Here is a 20,364-nt window from a genome sequence, read left to right as displayed (position 1 = left end):
TCATGCTTTGCATGACACAGTTATAGACCGGACAGGAAAAAATCCTATTGACCTTTGTTCTCAAAGTGTGACCTTGACCTTAAAGCCAGGGTTCTGGGTGTTGCGCACGAAACGTCAGCTCATCATGGGGAACATTTGTGCCAAGTAATATTAAAACCCCTTCATGGATGGCAGAGTTATGGACCGGACAGGAAAAAAGCCCTGTTGACATTTGACCTCCAATTGTGACCTTGACCTTTGAGCCAGGGGTCTGGGTCTTGCGCATGACACGTCGTCTCCTCATGGGGAACATGTATGTCAAGTGATATTAAAATCCTTTAATGAATGACAGAGTTATGGACCGGACACGAAACAGACCCTGTTATTGCCATGTTAACATTAGACTGCTAAGTGTGACCTTGACCTTTGAGTTAGGGGTCTGAAAGTTGGGCATGACACATCGTCTTATTAGACATTACGAATTAAGTCTACGTGGACTGTGAACACCTAAGACGATCGATTTTTCAAGGGGACTGTCTCAACAAGATAATTTTAATTTATGTGTGGTAGGAAAACATTCCAATAATGATGGTAAGGTCTGGCTTATTATGTTACCGCACAGGATAAGATTTGGTTTTGTCTGTCCGTCTATCTGTTCGCCAGAGAGGTGTTTTGTTATGCATATCGCAAAAAGTATTTGATTTAGCGTCATAACACTTTCCCGAAAGGTTCTTCAATGTTATAAGTTGCGCATCTGCGACAAAGTTGAAAAGATGAGCTTATCTGTTCGCAATGTATACGTATTCCATCGTCGTCGTCGTCCGAAATGAAAATAAATCTTAACAGGGTTAACTGGGATCAAAATGTAGGTCAGCAGGTAAAACATTGTGAAAACTGTAGAAAACGTAATATCTTGCGTCTCCATTCCTTTGTTGTTATTATACGCCCGAAGGAACGTGTTTTGGTGTTCGTCTGACCGTCTGTCTGTCTGTGTGTCCGTCTTAGGGGTCAAAGGTCATATAACTTTGTTTCGAGTGCGATGTGTAACTCTTAAACTGCCTGAAGGATTTAAAAAAAACTTGGCTCAAATGTTCACCACATTGAGACGACGTGCAGAGCACATAGCTCGCTTCAAGGTAAACGTCACACTTAGAAGTTAAAGGTCACATGACTTTGTTTTGTGTTTATGTTGCTTTGCACTGCGGTGCTCTTGTTTTTATTTGGCAGATTCTTTTTTTTTGTTCACTTACAATATTTTTAATTGAATTACTTCCCTTTTATGTCACTAGAAATAGGTTATCTTGTAACTTTTTTTATTATTAGCCGTAGGTAAAAACCGATACCACTTTTCTTTGGTACAACATGGATGGTACCTGCAAAGTTAAGGTGTATTTTGACACGTCTGTACCTGTTAATAATTTTAGTGGACTAAGAGTTTTTCGGGGAATTTCTTCCCTTTGTTGTCATTTTCCTTAGGACTTCAACAGTAAAGTTCTTTAAATTTTGCTCCCATCCTCTGATATTTGACTTTATCAAAACCTTTGGGGGCCTCCGTGGCCGAGTGGTTAAGGTTGCTGACTTCAAATCACTTGCCCCTCATCGATGTTGGTTCGAGCCTCACTTGGGGCGTTGAATTCTTCATTTACGGAAGGTCGGTGGTTCTACCCAGGTGCCCGCTCGTGATGAAATAATGCACGGAGGGGCACCTGCGGTCTTCCTCCACCATTAAAGCTGGAAAGTCGCCATATGACCTATCATGTGTCGGTGCGACGTTAAATCAAAAGAAAAAAAAATCAAAAACTTTTACCAAAAATTCCAAGTTAAAAAGGGACATAACTCTGTCAAAATTCAAATCACAGTTATGAGGATTGTTTTTCCTGGTGTAGACTTCGATAGTAAATAACTATTTCAAGTTTAAAGTCAATAGCTTTGATAGTAACAGAGACATTTGACTTTATCAAAAACTTGAACCAAAAATTCTAATTTAAAAGGGGGCATTATGCTGTCAAAATTCAAATCAGAGTTATAGGGACTGTTTCTCCCGGTGTATACTTTGATAGTAAATAAGTATTTTAAGTTTCAGGTCAATAGCTTTGGTAGTAACAGATATATTGGACTTTATCAAGAACTTTAACCAAACTTTCTTAGTTAAAAAGGGGTATTACTCTGTCAAAATTTAAATCAGAGTTATAGGTTATAGAGATTATTTCTCCTGATGTAGACGTTTATAGTAAATAAGTATTTTAAGTTTCAAGTCAATAGCTTTGATAGTAACAGAGATATTTGACTTTATCAAGTCAAAAAGGGGCATAATTCTATCAAAATTCAAATCAGAGTAACGCAGATTGTTTTTCCTGGTGTGGACGTCGATAGTAAATAATTATTTTAAGTTTCAAGTCAATAGATTTGATAGTAACAGAGATATTTGACTTTATAAAAAACTTTAACCATAAATTCTAAGTTAAAAGGGGCATAATTCTATCAAAATTCAATCAGAGTTATGGGGATTATTTTTCCTGGTGTAGACTTCGATAGTAAATAACTATTATAAGTTTCAAATCAATAGCTTTGATAGTAACAGAGATATTTGACTTTATCAAAAACTATAACCAAAGATGCCAAATTAGAAAGGGGCATAATTCTGTAAAAATTCAATCAAAGTTATGGGGATTGTTCTTCCTTGTGTAGACTTTGATAGTAAATAAATATTTTAAGTTTCAAGTCAATTGCTTTGATAGTAACAGAGATATTTGACTTATTGCGAATGCAATAGCTCTACTTTTTCTTCGAAAAGTCGAGCTAAAACCGGCACATCCAAAGTTTATATCACCTACCGCATAGTGATGATATAATAACTCAAACCCTATTGCCGTTATAAACTCTTTTTTATATCGCGCATAATATAATTAAACTATGTTGAGACGGTCCCCGTGAAAAATCTATCGCGCTAGGTGTCCACAGTCCACGTAGACTTAATCCGTAAATGTCTATTATGAGGTACATTTGTGCCAAGTAATATTAAAATCCCTTCATGGATGGGTGAGTTATGGACCGGACAGGCGAAAAGCCCTGTTGACCTTTGACCTCCAATTGTGACCTTGACTTCTGAGCTAGGGGTCCGGGTCTTGCGCATGACACGTCGTCTCATCATAGGGAACATTTGTGCCAAGTAATATTAAAATCCCTTCATGGATGACAGAGTTATGAACCGGACAAGAAATTGTGGACGGACAGACGGAAGGACGGACGGAATGACGGAATGACAGAATGACGGAAAAGCGCATTCCTATAGTCCTCGAAACTGGTTTTCAACCAGTAGGGGACTAATAACCTAATAACCCTTCCTAAATCTTCCATATTCCTTAACCCTCTGTCTAACCTGATAACCCTTCCTAAATATTCCATATTCCTTAACCCTCTGCCTAACCTGATCTTGGGCCGTTCAGTTATCCTAAACATTTCTAAATCTCTGATTTCATCCTCCTGATTCCGTCCTCTCTTAATTCAGTCCTTTCTTTTTTAGGCATTTTTCCTGAGTATTTATAACTCACAAACTGCATCGCAATCGTTGTTTACAAGTATTTCAAAATATTCATAGCATTAAAAAAACCCCATGCCAATCAAATCGGTCATTATGGACTCAAAAACCATAAATAACAGGTGTAGAATCATCGTCAAATTAATTTTCATTAGCCTAAAAAGCATTTTTGTAAATAAATGACAGCACTACTGAAATAAACAAAATAATTAAGTTCAAATCTGATACTGTGATTCACCTGGCTAAGGTTGTAAACAACAACAATTTGCTGACCAGGAAAACAAAGTAATTAACATTTTTTGAACAATTAATGAAAGTTCCATCGAAAACAACAACAAAATAATTAAGGTTAACGTAGCTAGTCAAAATCTGTGGAGAACTTCGCAATATCTGACCAGTTATAATAGTAAACAAGATCATTTCGGCCAAAACGTAATGGATAAAACAATCCAACCTTATGAAATTTGCTAGAATAGTAAAATTACCAACAATGATCATCTAAACATGTAAAAAATGCAGGGTAGTATTTGTAAGGTTTGTCAAAATTTGCTGCCCAAATCAATAACAAACAGAATAAACATAATGGTTAATCAACTGACCTGCGAGCTATCATTGGAGGAACATGTATTCAACACCTGTTAGATATAGTTATCACATGCTTGACGTAGCTTTGACGTCGACGTCGTTTATAGTGTAGGAAACGTTGGTCAAATTGACTCGTTCATATAGTAAAAGAAAGATTTTTTGATGTTTTGACAGGAAAGTCTAACATGTGATAAAAAGAATATTACATTTGTTACTTTCCACATTTAATTTATTAAACTCGTTGAATAAAATTGATAAAATGCTCGACAGAGCCTCGCATTTTATTATTTTATTCAACTCGTTTAATAAATTCAATATGAAAAGACACTCATGTAATATCCTCTATATATTTATAATTAAGGCAGTTTGCCTCGAGTAAAGCGTTACAAATGCAAATTTCCATTTTCAGTGTAAAAATTAATAAAAACAACTAATTCTCATGTGTTTCCATAACATATCGTCCGTCAGTAATTAAGTTTCAAAGCTTTCTTAAGAAGTATTTCCGGATACCTAAAACTTTTCTTTTTTTGTTGTCTTCATTGCCTTTAAACATAGCTGATTCTAAGAAAATAAGAAGACATGCATTTCCAGCATACAACAGGCTTTGAAGCAAAAAAAAAAAAAAAAAAAAAAAACCAAAAAAAAACAAGGATTAGAAATTTTGACCAAACTGCTTTTTTGAATTTACAAATTATAAATATTAAGCTTCATATTTGTAAGATATGTTTGAACTAACTGTATATTTGCGAACGATTTTTCTGAGAATTCGTGTCTCTAGGCCCCACTGCGCCCTCTCTAAACGAAAATCGTGGGTCCACACCTTACACCATTTACATAGCAAAATGATATAAGGCCGCACTATAGTTTAATATTGGTTATCAGGTCTAGTCAATTTAAATACATGTTGCGAATTTCTGCAATAAATCATTACTAAATATTTTTTACACAAAAAGAATACCCCACACTTAATCAATTAAAAAAAATCAATAAATAAAAAAAAATAGATAAATAAAAAAATACTGACCTACCTACACCTACCTTTTATGAGCATGTTACCTTGAAGAAATAATCTTCTCTTTTTTTGGTGTGTGTGTGTGTGTGGTGGGGGGGGGGGGGCTTATTAGCTCTGCTTCTCACAAGTGACACGTTCATCGATAACTTATGGTAAAGAGCTAGATTTAAACTGTTGCAGGTTCTTTACATGGTAGGTAAAGAGACTGAACTCCAGATAAAAAAAACAACAACAACAAAAAAAAAACAACAAAAAAAACAACAACAACAACATGTCTGCGTCGTGAATAGAACCCATGTTGCCTGGGCAATATACCTAAGAAGAATTTTTACATAACGCCTGTTAAATTTAAGGTATTACATGTTATAGCTGTATAACTTGTGTGAAGTTGTATAATTAAGGCAGTTTATCTTCAATATCAATTGCAAACGCTTCTTTTAAATTTTAAATGGAAAAAATAGTAATGCATAATAATTTTCATGTAATTCTCCATAACATATAATCTGTCAGTAATTTGTGCTACTTTATGCATCCCTCCCCATTTACTTTCAGTTAGTTTTCGTGGCTCCCCTTTATTCAGGCTGACGGAATCCTAAGGCGGGTACACAATTGTTTTTTTTCTGCGTATATGGGTGCGTTTGTGTGATTGTGTGTCCAAGACGGTGCCCTACTGTTTTCTATGTTATTTAGTTGTATGTGGATGTGTTTTTGATTTTGGTACATGAGTGTCTACGCTTTTATGGTTTACGTTGTAGTGTGACTGTTATTAAGGAACGTAGCATTCCATTTGTATATTCATCCTTGTTCATCTTTTCACTTTCAAATTCCTCCCTCCCCCACCATTTTACCACCCCCCCCCCCCTCTATCTATATTTCACATAAATTAATATGTACTTGTTAGATGTATGAAGCAATTCGTCTGTAATATTTTTTTCATTATGGCCTACTTTGCAAATGTGGGTTCTGAGGCTGTGTTTTAGGTACTCTGTGCTTCCGAGAAATCTACCCTTACCTATTATCTTTTGAACTGTAGCTATAACATCGTTATAAACATATGTTCTCCGTGACTATTTGATAAACGACATTGTGTCTGAAATCATTAGTCCTCCACCTCTGATTCATGTGGGGAAATTGGCAGTTACTTGCGGAGAACAGGTTTGTACTGGTACAGAATCCAGGAACACTAGTTAGGTTAACTGCCCGCCGTTACATGACTGAAATACTGTTGAAAAACGGCGTTAACCCCAAAACAAACAAAAAACAAATAAAGTTATCATTTAGTTTAACATTTATTTATATCGTACAAAAGTGCCTCGAGAGTATTAGCATCAGCAATTTTTTTTATTGAAAAAGTTATTTAGAATTTTGTTCTTTATTTAAATGTATTACTCTGATCTCTGAGGGCAAGATACCTGAAACAACGTAATTTGCCCCATTCAGAAGATGCTGCTTAAAGATGCTGGATTTTGAGCTGACTACAAGCAGGCATGTTAAATTTACAACAGGGGAAAAGTCAGACATAATATTTGGACAAAATTTTGACCTTGACCTGTGTGATAGAAGCCTGGGTTCTTATGTCCTAACAGTGTTCCATGTTTACTGTTATACCTAAGATATACCAGCGTAAAATCATTTGTTTTACAGTACCATAAATACAGTACGGTATATAATGCACAACCAATTCGAACATAAAATCTTTTGAAAAATACTTTTTTAGTTAATACACAAAGAAAACTGTTCAAATAGATAAAATTATTTCATGACAAAAAGTAAAAAAAAAGTTTTCTTTTTCAGGTACATGTACCATGTATATAAAGATAAGATATTTCTTACAAGTTGGTCCATATTTGAGAAATGACAGAATGTTTCATTGGACACCCAGGCAGAGGAAAGAGTAAAGCTTTGAGGCAGAGTGTTGGCAATTATATCTATCTTATACCAGTTAAAGTCACCAATTTTGCCTCTTTGGCTATTTACTGTCTATTTTGAGTCTAATCTAGTCAAGGCTTGATAAAGTCAAGAAGTGGGTTTTCCACTGTGACTGTCCTAGTTGAATTATCTCCCTTTTGTATTTGGGCAGTTAGTGTGCAAAGGATGGGAATGCAACTTTCTGTACAGAATACATTTGGTATCTATCCCCTGCCTTGTAGTGGATAGGAGATTATAGGAAAGCTGTTTATCCAGTTTGTCCTTCTATCTGTCTCTCTGTCTCTTGTTATTATCCTTAACATTATGTATCTGCTTTTTTTGAATGTCTGAATTGATTTTACCTTGATTATACAAAGTTTATAGATCACCTTTTATCCAGGTTTCTGGTTAAAGTTTTGATGGGACGCTCACTTTACTATGCTCCCCGAAGGGCGAGCATTACAGTTGCCGCTTTGTCTGTCCGTCCGTCTGTCCGAGCGACTTAAAAGAAAGAGAGGGACATCTAACTGTAAAGGGAACAAAAGAGAACAATAGCTTCAATCCGTTAACAATAGATTATAGGGCCAGGGCCCCCTATACAATAAAAGAAAATAACAAAGGAAATGGCCCCCTCCTTCATTTCGGTGGCTTGTCTGTCCAACCGTCACACTTTTGTCCAGAGTATAACTTGTATTATTGGCATTTGATTGAAACTTTACATAATCATAGAGACCATTAAGACAAAGTGCAGTGTCAAAGAACCATAACTATACCTTACATAGATTTATCTCCCTTTATTATACAAAATAAGGCATGTCCGGGGCATTACTTGAAAAGTATTCATTTCATTGAAACTTCACACAATGATAGAGGCCATTGTTCCCCATATTGGGACAAGCACATGCATCGGGGAGCATCATTCGATTTTACTGATTCCTTGTCTAATTATGTGATGGATTTTGTTTCAAGCTTAAAATAGTTGTTCCTCATTATCTCCTATATCATAATTATGAAAAAAATCTCAATAACTCCAGCACCAGTATACCATTAATTATAAGCCTTTTAGCTTGACTTTTTGAAGAAAAGTAGACGCTCTATGTACAGAGTTTGATTATGCGTCTTAAAATACAGGAAAGGCAGAAATACAATATTCAGTGAATCATTTTTAATTTAAACTGTAATAAAATAGATATAAAATAGAAAGTTATTTAACACTGCACTATACAATACGGGCTATATTTGGACTCGTACGCAGCTGGGAAAACCATATGGTTTCCTCAGCTGGGTACTCGTTCATATATATCTTCGTATTGTACAGAACACTGTTAAATAACCTAATATTATTTTCAAGCGCGCTCGTAACAATTGCTTGATAACAATATTCTTACCGATATGTGTGTGCGCATTCGCGTGATATAATACAAACGTGTCTCTTATCTTGGCCAAATTGAAGTTATTATAGTTATTCAAGTTCTTGATCAAGATGAAATATTTTGAAGGCTAAGTGTAATTTTACTCGCGAGTTCATTCCAATATGAACTTTATAACTTTTCAGATCTCCATATGATAAAAGATATAAAACATTTGATCTGCAAACAGGTAAACAGGGATATATCTATTTGTTTAAGTTGTAAGCGGCATTAAAATTGATCTCTCTTTTCCTGAATCTATAAATTCGCACTTAAAACTTTAGGCTACTTATTATTCAAACAAGATGTGCATATCTGCTTGTGTTTTGAACACGGCATTTTATATATTTATTACTTCACCAGGCTGTAGAAAATTCTGTTGAACCGTAGTTGAGACTCATAAAATACTTAAATACACATTTTACTATTTCTTTAACTGGTTATTGATTTACCTTTGATTTAAAATGACTTTAGTTTAAATCTGATTTTGTTTAATTTGAAGTGCACATAAATTGACTGCCAACACTAAACATTTGTGTTAAAATGAAGTTATTTCGACTAGTGGTAAGTTTACCTTTTTGTAAAATTGAAAGAAAAAAAAGTAAAATCGATAATTTGAATTTTCAAGTTCATACAACGCCACCTGTAGTGTTCTCCTTTGTAAAGATCTATGAATTCTAATAAAATATAGCTCAACAGCTGACTATATACATATATTATTATACCATTAAAATGCAAGTTTGTAAATGACGAAAAAATAATGAAGATGTTATAACACGAAAAAACATGCGAAATTTCTACATTAAGGCTACAACTGAATATGTAGTAGCATAGCAATACATAATAAAGTATAATCTATGATTACGTTTTATCTACCACTGACATACTAAACGAATACGCATCTTCTCAACGTGAGACAATCCAATGGAGTAATTCTACTGTACGAAGGTTATATTCGCAAAATTGTCCGTGTCTCGATGTTTTGGAAAACGCCTTTGTTATATATCAAGTATGCATTTCAATGCCTGATCCATATGCTTTGATTAACAACACACGAGTTAAAATTTCCTTCGAAACCACCAAATCAAAGAATTGGACACTCTGTTTTGTCTTTTTTCTTTCCCCTCCGTTCAAGATCTATGATAAATTTGGAATCAATGGACTCAGGATCAATCGGTGCCGGGTTAGGTTTGACGCGGAAATAATTTTCATCGTATTTTGGCCTGGCATCCCCACCATCTCCCGGTGCTCTTTCTTTTTGTTTTGATACCTCATTATCTTGCTTGTCGTCAACCTTTTCAGATGATTTTGAAACTTGACTTGTCGTCAAGTCCTTTACCTCAGATGATGATTCTGTTATAGGCTGCAATTTGTTTTTGTACTGTGGCATATTCCAAGTTGCCTTTTCCAACAATTTCTTCCAGTGCTCCGTTTCAAGCAGCAGAGATTCATAATACGGATCATCAGACGATAATTCATTCTTCACGCGCTCTAGTTCTTTAATTTTCATTTCGAGCATTTCAAAGTATTGACTTCCAATACTCTTCATACCATTAATTTGCAGGACTGTAATATCTCGTTTGATTTCTTTTTCTATCTTCTCCTCCTCAGTCGCCTTCTTCTTTTCGTTTTCAGCTAGAGTTTGAGGATCTTCTTCAGTGAGCGAGCGTAAGCGCTGTATTCGCGGACGAGATTTTTCTTGAGTCCCTGTTAAGTTTTAACAGTATAGAAGTTTTGAGTTTGAATAATTCAAATATTTAAGAAACAGAATTCTATTCGAAGGACATGCTTCCAGTTGGACATATTTTTTTATTTTTTAAAACAAAGGAAAGTTGGCAGTTTTTTTAGCGTTTTGATTAACTCCGCAAACTACACTACTTTATTTGTAAAACAAATCCTGCCAACGTTTAAATCTTTAATAAATTGGTCTCTAAACTTATCCGTATCTTTTAGAAATATTCTCTTCAAGAATATTCTCAATAAGTGTATGTCTCGAATATCACATACATAAAGTTAAACACAATACCATAAAATGCCATCACTCACCTTCTTGTGCCTGCAAGACCATTTGATACACTTTTTCCTCTTCAGATTCTTTACCATCAAGAAACTCTTGAAGTGATGCTCGTGCCTGAAAATGTTTATGCACATGTACATATATAATCACACACATGCAATTCACGGAAAAAAAGATGACAAAAATATGTATTACCTAACTGTCTAGCTTAATATGACATGAAATCTAACACCATATGGCCCGTTTTCCTACTATGGCCAGAGTTATTTCTTGTTCCTATACAATGTATATCTTAGAGTTGCCTTTGTATCTGGTCATTTGATATTATGGAGTCAGTTCAACGTTCTAGTTAGTACAGTTCCGCTTAAGCCAGTGGATACGATTCATAAACAGATCAAATTGTGCCTGCTGTTCTTTTGCTTTGTTGAGTTTTATTATTCCAAAAGATAATAGGTAAGGGTAGATTTCAAGGAAGCACAGAGCACCAAAAACACAGCACTAGAGCCACGCATTTGCATAGTAGGCCCATAACAAAAAGAAGCTGTAATGGAAAAATATTTCAGACGGGTTACTTCAAACATCCAACAAGTACATATTAATTTATGCTAAATATTGATGGAGGGGAATAATAGCGCAGACACTCATGTACCAACGGTAAACATACAACTACGATCAACTGAATAACATAGAAAAACGAACAAGCAGCACATAAGAAAACAGTAGGGCACCGTTATAGACTCACAAGACAGACAAAACAACCAGTTGAAAATAGGGGCACCGCCTTGGAACGGTCAGTAACCTATATAAAGGAAACTGGGGGTTTAAACGCGTTTAGGGCACTGACCCTATTTTCAACAAGTTAAACAACACAATGTAAATAAAATCCCCGCTGAGAAAGGCTCTAACATTAGTGCAATCAAAGCCTTGAAATGTCTGATGGTTGCAGATGTTTGGTAGATTTATTTTCTGTTTAAATGCAAGTCTATGAATATACATGAATGAGAAACAAATACAAATTTAATGTGCCTCATATCTAAGATGAACTCTACCTGACCCAGCTTGTGATGTAACCATGGACTGGAATACCTTATCATTGATAGATCTTACATAATCTAAATGGTCAGTGTGAGTGGATACAGGTTGAATAAGAACTGCTTGTTCAATGATTATTCATCCGCACTGTTCATGAATGGGACTATTTTGTGTAGCACATGAACATCCTTTGGATGTGAGTCGGAATAAAATAAAGATGCTATGATTGTCAGAAATACACTTTAACTTTGGTAGCGGGATAAACCCGCAACCAAATATAAGATAAATAAAGCAAAACATAAAATTAAGGTAAATTTAAGGTATATTTACGCTAATGTACTAAACAACCTGTCTGAAGTCGGAGCAACAACAGCCTAACTTTTAAGGGCACGACTAAGAAAACTGTCAACTCCCTCCGTCCGTTGTATGTAGGATTTAGGAGAAAAGCATCAAGGAATCTTACACTTTATTAGTCATCGCACCATCAAATAGGAAAGCGTAGCAATTAACTGTAGAGGGGTCAGTCACTAAACATGCACTGTGCTTCACGATTTTCGCATCGTATCCTCTTTTGATAAACGTTTTAACCAATTTTACAAATCTTTGATTCGCATATCTAATTACTTTTCTTAACAAACTCAGTCAAAGCGACTCTGAGCACTATATCTTTGCTTGGTTGCGTGGTATGCTTTCAATGTATCTTCTTATTTATTTTATTATCTTACCTTTGTGCCAAGATATGGTGCATCCTTGTTGTACTGTTTTATCAACCAATCAATATCCTTCATATACTCGTCGTAACCAGCAGGATGACAGTACACGCGGTTATTCATCTTTTTCACCACTTTCAAATTGAGAATTTCAAGCCTGTTTAGACAGATAGCTCTCGAGTTCTTGTCTGCAGCTGATTTGAATTTTCTTAGTAGTTCTTTGAACTTCACCTGTAAATGCAGTGACCAAGTTTTTTTTTCTAATCCTTTGGGATATAAGAGATCCGCTTAAACCGATGCTATCGCGCATGGTTGTAAAGCACATGTCAACAGAATCAATCGGACTTATGTTGACCGGTTGCATTCTATATTCCAAGGGATCTTCTATAGCATTCTACAACAAGGTTTCCCTAAAATTTTGTCTTGAAGCTTATATAACAATATTTTAGAATTTCTATTATGCAGTAACGTAGACATAGCAGAAACAAGTAGAAACTTATTTCTACTTCTACCAACACAACTACTTACAACAGCTTGTTCTTCATACACTTGTTCGTCATCAAACACAAGTCCAGTTTTCAAAACTTCAATGGCTGCTTTCATGCTATCCCTGTGGAAGGTAACGAGACCAGTATCGGTAGGAGTGTTATGTGCCACAATACGTTTTTTCATCTCTGTGTTGTAAACCTCAGTTGCTTTTTCAACAGCACACGCATTTTCAATGTCAGCCATTGTTGCCATGGCCTCGCTGAGACACGGTGGTTTTCCATCTTGAATTGAGTTGACGTAGTTTGTAAGAAGTGTTGCGAGCACTGTGAAATATGAAACATGAAATACTTTTTACAAGAAAATACAATGGAGCCATGCCATGAGAAAACCAACATAATGGCTTTGCGGCCAGGATGGATCCAGACCAGCATGCGCATCCACGCAGTCTGGTCAGGATCCATTCGAAACCTATTGCAATTAGAGAAACCGATAGCGAACAGCATGGATCCTGACCAGACTGCGCGGATGCGCATGCTGGTCTGGATCCATGCTGGTCGCAAAGCCATTATGTTGGTTTTCTCATGGCGCGGCTCAATTATCCAAATGAAAGATTTAAGGATTCATTATGTTTATCTGCTTGTCTTTTATACATAATATGGAGCGAATATTTTTCTTTGTCTGTTTAAAAGTTTTAAGGAGTAGGTCGTTGTCAGTATCTTTTTCTCAATTAGCAATTTAGGAATAAAATATAAAAAATGATCCGTTAGCTCCGCCGAAAGGATAGAAATCGTATCCCGAGACTCCATATTTTAGTCGCAATCTGGCTGCACATTTTCGTCACACTGTTACACTTACCTTTATATTCAAATGATATGATAGGGTGAAACTTACAGTACTGATATATTTTAAGAATTGTTTGTTTATGTTGAAATATGATATATCTTTTTCTGCTCATAAAACAGTAAGACTGGCAGCTGTCACATAGACTGACAAATTATTCACCTTAACCGCTGTAATTCAACAAGAATTTATATATTTGCGAATATTAAACAAGTAATAATGAACAAACACATATATCAACATACTTCTTCCATTAATTCCTCTCCCAGACTTTAAAGTTTTTGGTGCACAAGAAAAGATATAGTCTCGGAAAGAGTTCAGGGTCTGAAGGAACTCTGGTTTCAAATCAGTCTCTGGGACTTTCATCAGCTGGGAAATAAGTTTCTGTTTTGCAGGTTTTATGAAGATAAAACATCTCCTTTTCTTGAAATATCTTCTGATAAGTTGTCTTGGCTCATTAAATTTCCGGATGCTGTCTGTCAATCCGCGCTGTAACACTAGTTTACCTTCTAAGAAAACGTCTGCCGTCTTTTCTTCTATTGTAAGATTGAAATCCCTTAATGCAAGAACGAAGTTTGGAAAGAAGAAGTCTAGGATAGAATCATCGGTTGTCGCACCAGTTACACTGATTGATGTCTTAATTTCTCTAAGAAATCTTTTGCTCTGTTAAGGTTATATGTTTACATATTAGTATATTCGAGCCATAAATACAATAAAATGTGTCATGATTAGAGTTCTATAATTATCATTACTGTTGGTTCCAGGTATGTAGAGGTAGAATTTATTTCTTGGTATGAGGAAGCTATACGTTTGTGGAACATGTGCTAAATGTGAATGCACACTTGCTCATCATTTTAAGCGCACAAAGAGCATGTATCAGGTATATTGCTTTCTTTATAAAATTGCCTGCCTGCTGTTTAATTATACAGTTAAAAACCTCATTGATAAAACATGTTTTATTTGTACAGCAAAGATCGATCTAATTACAACAATTAGATTAATTGAAACATTTAAATTATTGATAAAAATGGTTACGTTTCAAACCGATACTAGATTATATAAAACGCTTAAAAGGATTCCTAAATTTGTCAATAGCTGGCCTGTCGAAATGTCCCCTTGTGTTGTAAACCATTGTGCTGCTAAGTAGGGTAGACAAGATAAAAAGCCACTGGTCGTCTGTTATCTCAACCTGAAACAAAAAATAAATAGAAATATAAACATTTGTTCAGTCTCTTAATCTTTAGACGAAAGAAAAGTATTCGTAAATGCAAGTTCAGATTAAAATATTTAAAGCGTCCAAAAGAATGTTATAGTGGTGTTTGAATTTCGTTAATGAAATGCATGCTAGTGTTATCAGTCTGCATGCTCATACATTAAAATGATATTAAGAAAGATATTAGGGTTAAAGGTCAAAACTCGTGTGGTTTTGACACGAGTTGAAAACGAATATCAAACTTTTCCTCTACATGTTGTAGTTTTCTTTTAAAGGGACAAACCTCCAGAGTTATTGTACGTAAGTGAAAAATAAAAGCACAGCAATTGTTTTCTTCGGCGAGTTGGTTTGTTCTTTTTTTTATGTTTTTTTTTTAACATTCATACTGAAAAAGTATTTTTATAAGCATTTTCATTTACGGCTTAAATCAAAATCATTAATGACTTTTAATATCCTACGGACTATCTACACGAGTCTGTTAAACGTTCATGTACATCTGGAAACAGTTCTCTTAACGACTGTCTTTAGCTCTAGGATTAAATAGTATGTTTTATTACAATGCAACAAAGTGAATTAAATGAATTTATCACTCGACTCATTAGTTTAGTTATCAAGAAACAGCTGTGACCATTGACCTGTTAGCCATAGCTATTGACCGATCTATAGTTCAACACTAAAGTTTGCTGGTGAAAACTTGAAGACAAAATTATGAAAATATATCTCTGGTATCATGTAATAAAACACTTCTTGAATGGCTAATATGTCAATGGTCGAAACTGTTAGTTAATAGAAGAATGTAGTTTCTTGTTAACAAACTGATTCCAACATATTGTATCGATCCGTTGAACTTGCGCGTTATCCTAATTGGCCAATGATTTTAATACTCTCGTAATATTAGTTTGAAAGTTTCACCGTTACTAAATGAAAAAAAATGAATGAAATGAATACACCTTATCAGGATCATCAATGCCCTCTGTATCGAGGAGAACAAGAACTTGTTCCTCTTGTGTTGGATGTGGCCTGCACATTACCCAAATACCTTTGGTGACTGCTTTTGTAGTATGACCTGTCTCAAATCCATTTTTTACAACAACTGCAAAACAATTTGAATGATTAGCATTTTATATACTACGTAGTTCTGTCTTGTCCTGGAATTATGAAAGTATTCTTCAATGTGTTATGATATGGGTTATATACTTGCAAAGCATATCAAATATATATTGGCATTGAATGTATATCAATATGTATATTATGATAATCTTTTATTAGAAATTTGTAGATTGAAAATGTTATGCATTGTTTAGAATGTTTGCAGAAACGATTGTATTACATAACCTTTTTTAGTAAACGTTATCTGTCGTATCCTTTGCATTTATTTCAATACAAAGGAGTCTGTTAAACCAGGCGCCAGGATATCTTTGCAAACCCAGAACTTTAGCATTTCTAAGTGAATTTGAAACGTCTGCCTAAATTTGATGGTAGTTCAGGGTTTAGGAAGAACAAATGACAGAAACGTTAACACACGTATGTTTCTTAAATACGTGTGTGCAACAAAAGCTGTTAAAACTGGGTGCAGTCGGATGTTTCCAAAATACAATTAAGTATAATTACAAGTAACTAAAACAGACAGTTGCACTGGAGCTACGATTCTACAGAATGTGCTTGAAACGTTATTGCACCAGTAGTTTTATACATGCATCTAAATCGGTTATATGACGTTTGTGATATTTGCTCTAAAATACAACCTGCTTCTGTGTTTGCCAGTTTATTAAGCAAGAACGACTTCCCAGTTCTCAGACTCCCAACCACTGATACGACGTTTAGAGTTTTCTCAATTTTGCTGAGTTCAGCTAGAGTTTCGTGATTTAAAGTTGTCTTGCCATCAGTGTTGACAACCAGTCTCATAGGTGTTTCAAAAATCGGAGATACAGGTCTGGAAGTAAAGTAAAGTGTTTATAATATGTGCTGATATGAAAACGTGGACTAAATGCAAAATATGGTTATAATACACAAGCGTTGATCTCCCGTTTGAATACCATTATAATAGTATAAGAATAATCATACTGTTTCGTAGAAGTTTGTGCAGGTTTGTTGAAGACCGAATATCGACTGTCTGTAAGCTTTCGAGGTCCCGCTGGTTCCGTCATATTTTCTTGTCTTTTGCGAACGGTCGTACTTAACTTTCCTCAGATTGCCTTAAAAAGAAGGAGAAAACCATCAGTTGAAAATAGATTAACAGACGATTAATAGACAAACCAGTCGAAAGTAGATTAACAGACAAAAGCGGTTAAATTCTCGGCTGAACCCTAGATATTGTAATGAAAGGCTAGAAAAAACATATGGCCTTTGTGCACATGAAGATGCTATGTCAGGCGAAATGCATCCTAAATGAATATTTCAAATAGGCTGAGGGTGAGAAAGCATTGGTGATGATAGCGATCCTTAATTTTGCCAAAGTTAGGCTACTTTGATGGTTTTCATGAATATCCAGTGTCACACAGACCTTCAGTTGACAAAAATAGGTACACGAACATTACTGCTTATTCGGTCGAGGGACATACTGAGTGTATTTGTTTGTATGTTTTAGATTTAACGCCATTATCTCAACAGTATTTCAGTTATGTAACGGCGAACAGTTATACTAAACAGTGTTCCTGGATTCTGTACCAGTACAACAGTACGACCCCGCGATCCGTATATCGGCGCTCTCCCGATTGAGTTAAGAAGGCGAATTTGCTGGTGTAATATAAATCGATCCGTCTGTTGGACACAATTTAAGACTTTAACGTATCAAGAATATGTATCCAATAATTATGCTGTGAATAGGATCGTTTAAGCATAAGCATTCAATAATTTGCCAACAATAAAATCACATTTTTAAAGACGTGCATTTTTAGACGTTTCTGTCTTGAGCACAAGCATACAATTATTTTGTCATAAATAAAACATTCTGTTTTGATACAAGCATATCTTAAGCATAATCATCTTATATTTATGCCAACAATAAAATCTTCTGCTTAAGGCGTGTACGTCATAATCATGTAAATAATGAAATCGTCTGTTTTTTTAGACTTGCCCGTCTTAGGCATAATCATCCAAGAATTATGTCAACAATAAAACCGTCTGTTTTTTAGGACGTGCACGTCTTAAGCATAAGCATCCAATAATTATGTCAACAATATATCGTCTGTTTTTGAGACGCACGTCTTAAGCATAAACATCCAATAATTAGTTTCACCAATAAAATCGTCTGTTTTTGAGAGGTGCAAGTCTTATGCGGTGCACGCGTTTGCGTGCTGGGGGGTTCGTTTTGAGGAGGCTGCGCTTTTAGTGCGTGGCATTCCCTGTTTGATACTTTTCTTTGTTTTTTAAGCATAAGCATCCAATAATTATGTCAACATTAAAACCGTCTGTTTTTTGAGACGTGCACATCTACCTGTCTATCTATCTATTTATACTGCAGCACTCCTCTCTGCGAGTATTATGTGCAGCTGCGCGCCTGTACAAGAAGTTAAAAGTAGATTGGATAGGAGGATAAAAGTAATACTCGATGTGTATTGCAAGCATGAATACAGTTGATAGTGTTAAAAACAAGAAGGATTTACAGATAAAAGCAGTTTAAAAACAGGTCTATCATGTTAAGCATTGTGTACAAGTTTGGTCACACCCTACTTAAACTGATTCAGGATGGGGTCTTGCACAAGTTGTACTGGAAGGGAATTCCAAAGCACTATGGTGGCTGGAAAGAAAGAGAGTACTTATAGTAATTACAGGGAGTGAGGATGATCTGAGTATAGGAATGGGGATGCATATGTCTTGTTAGACGGGATGGGGGGGGGGGGGGGGGGGCGGGGGGGGGGGGGGGCTGACATAGGGAGGGAGTGGTAGAGCAACCAAACCATTCACTATCTTGTAGAACATAAGGAGGCGTGAATCAGATCTCCTATCTTCAAGGGTACGCCATCTCAGCTGACATAGCATGTTTGTGACACTGTTGTAAGGGAAGTAGTCATGATTAACCCATCGCGCTGCCCTCCGCTGAATCATTTCGATCTGGTGGATGTTTTGTTGGGTGTAAGGGTTCCAAACACAGCTAGCATATTCTAGCTGTGGCCTGACTAGGGCTTTATAAGCTACTTCTCGTACTTTTGGGTTCTTGCATGGGATATTTCGCTTGAGTAAGTTAAGTGTTCGGGTAGCTTTAGACGTGACTAAATTGATATGTTTATTCCAATTAAGATCTGAGGATATAGTGACCCCAAGGTACTTTGCATCAGGAACTGTTTCCAAGACTTGGCCATGGAGTGTGTACTTTGATTTAAAAGTTTTTTTTGACCTTGTTATGTTCTTAACAGTGCATTTTGAGGGGTTGAACTCCATGTCCCACTTACTTTCCCATAGCTGTAACCTATTTAAGTCTTGCTGAAGGATGTTTTCTTGGGCAGAACTATTTACAGTTAAATAGACAGCAGTGTCATCGGTACTTAGGCATAGACATCCAATAATTATGTCAACAATATATAGTCTGTTTTTGAGACGTTCACGTCTTGAGCATAAGCATCCAATAATCATTTCAACAATAGAATCGTCTGTTTTGAGCAGTGCAAGTCTTAAGCATAAACATCGAAGAATTATGTAAACAGTAAAATCGTCTGTTTTTGAGAGGTGCAAGTCTTAAGCATAAGCATCCAATAATCATGTCAACAATAAAATCGTCTGTTTTTGAGAGGTGCAAGTCTTAAGCATAAGTATCGAAGAATTATGTCAAAAGTAAATTCGGATGTTTTTGAGACATGCACGTCTTAAGCATAAGCAGCCAATAATTATGGCAACAATGAACTCGTCTGTTTTTGAGAGGTGCAAGTCTTAAGCATTCTGGTTGGCGATCCAGAATTTCGGACGACCCAGAAACCCGGACAGTCGCGTAAACGCTTATTTCGGCGTTCTTTTAGACTATTTGTTGACAAGTAAACAGACGCTTGCATTATGTGCAACATCCACTGCGACAATTGCAAATCAGTTAGTAAAACTTGCAATATTTGAATATTTACATTTGTTCACGAAATGTTTGACTGCTCTCGCTGGGGGAAGTTAAGTTTGCTTTCAGTGCGCATGTGCATAATTGTTTTGAGGCCCCAACATTATTCAAGGGGTACTCAGCTACAATATGATAAATGCAGACGAGCAAATTGCGTGTTTTTAAATGATCAAAACGGGTAGATAGTGCCAGGCTTAAATAAAATTAAATAAAATGACCATTATTTAAAAAAATAATGTGTGGTATATAGGCCAGCTGAATTTTTTAAACTCTCGACAGCCTTATATCAAACATTAATAGTTGAATGTAAACAAGGTAAACATGTCTTTTTACCGATCATTAACACCAACCTAAAACTGATTCTGCGAAATAGAAATGACTATATTTAGCGTTTTTCTACTGTCCGATTTCTGTGTCCTGCAACACGCTAAAAACGTTAAATTTACGTACCCTCTTTCGGGCCTCTGTGATATGCTTAGTTTATTTTCAGATAAAAAATAATTCGCGTTATATGACACCGAAGGACCGAATTGACTGAGGTAACATATCATGGATTACATCAAAAATGAAAATATGACAGCTGGAAATGTTGTA

At 35.6% G+C, this 20,364-nt stretch overlaps 1 protein-coding gene across 2 annotated transcripts; it reads right to left on the bottom strand.

Moving 5' to 3' along the window:
* Positions 1 to 7,801: 7,801 nt before the first annotated feature.
* On the bottom strand, positions 7,802 to 16,952 carry LOC128546108 (guanylate-binding protein 2-like). 2 transcript variants are annotated; one of them, XM_053537815.1, is made up of 9 exons: positions 16,797 to 16,952; positions 16,478 to 16,665; positions 15,683 to 15,825; positions 14,601 to 14,708; positions 13,765 to 14,176; positions 12,719 to 13,002; positions 12,206 to 12,421; positions 10,478 to 10,562; positions 7,802 to 10,138 (listed from the first exon to the last, which is right to left on the bottom strand). In XM_053537815.1, exons 1-9 carry the CDS (start codon positions 16,877 to 16,879, stop codon positions 9,516 to 9,518), a joined length of 2,142 nt encoding a protein of 713 aa, XP_053393790.1. In that variant the 5' UTR covers positions 16,880 to 16,952; the 3' UTR covers positions 7,802 to 9,515. The 2 variants fall into 2 exon arrangements, with proteins under 2 accessions (XP_053393790.1, XP_053393795.1); XM_053537820.1 differs by having other exon boundaries at positions 7,802 to 10,140; positions 10,483 to 10,562.
* Between the last annotated feature and the right edge of the window lie 3,412 nt (positions 16,953 to 20,364).

This window comes from Mercenaria mercenaria, chromosome 1 (assembly GCF_021730395.1).
Source record: "Mercenaria mercenaria strain notata chromosome 1, MADL_Memer_1, whole genome shotgun sequence".
NCBI lineage: Eukaryota > Metazoa > Mollusca > Bivalvia > Venerida > Veneridae > Mercenaria > Mercenaria mercenaria.
The sequence above is the reverse complement of the archived record's forward strand: the minus strand, read 5'-3'. Positions and strand labels throughout refer to the sequence as shown.

Bases quoted from the DNA above. Each gene is read 5' to 3' on its own strand.
- LOC128546108 (XM_053537815.1), bottom strand. From the start codon at position 16,879: ATGACGGAACCAGCGGGACCTCGAAAGCTTACAGACAGTCGATATTCG. The intron at 16,666-16,796 runs GTATGATTATTC...CTTTACTTCCAG, and splicing joins GCACAAACTTCTACGAAACA to ACCTGTATCTCCGATTTTTG. The intron at 15,826-16,477 runs GTTGTATTTTAG...ATTGTTTTGCAG, and splicing joins ACTGGCAAACACAGAAGCAG to TTGTTGTAAAAAATGGATTT.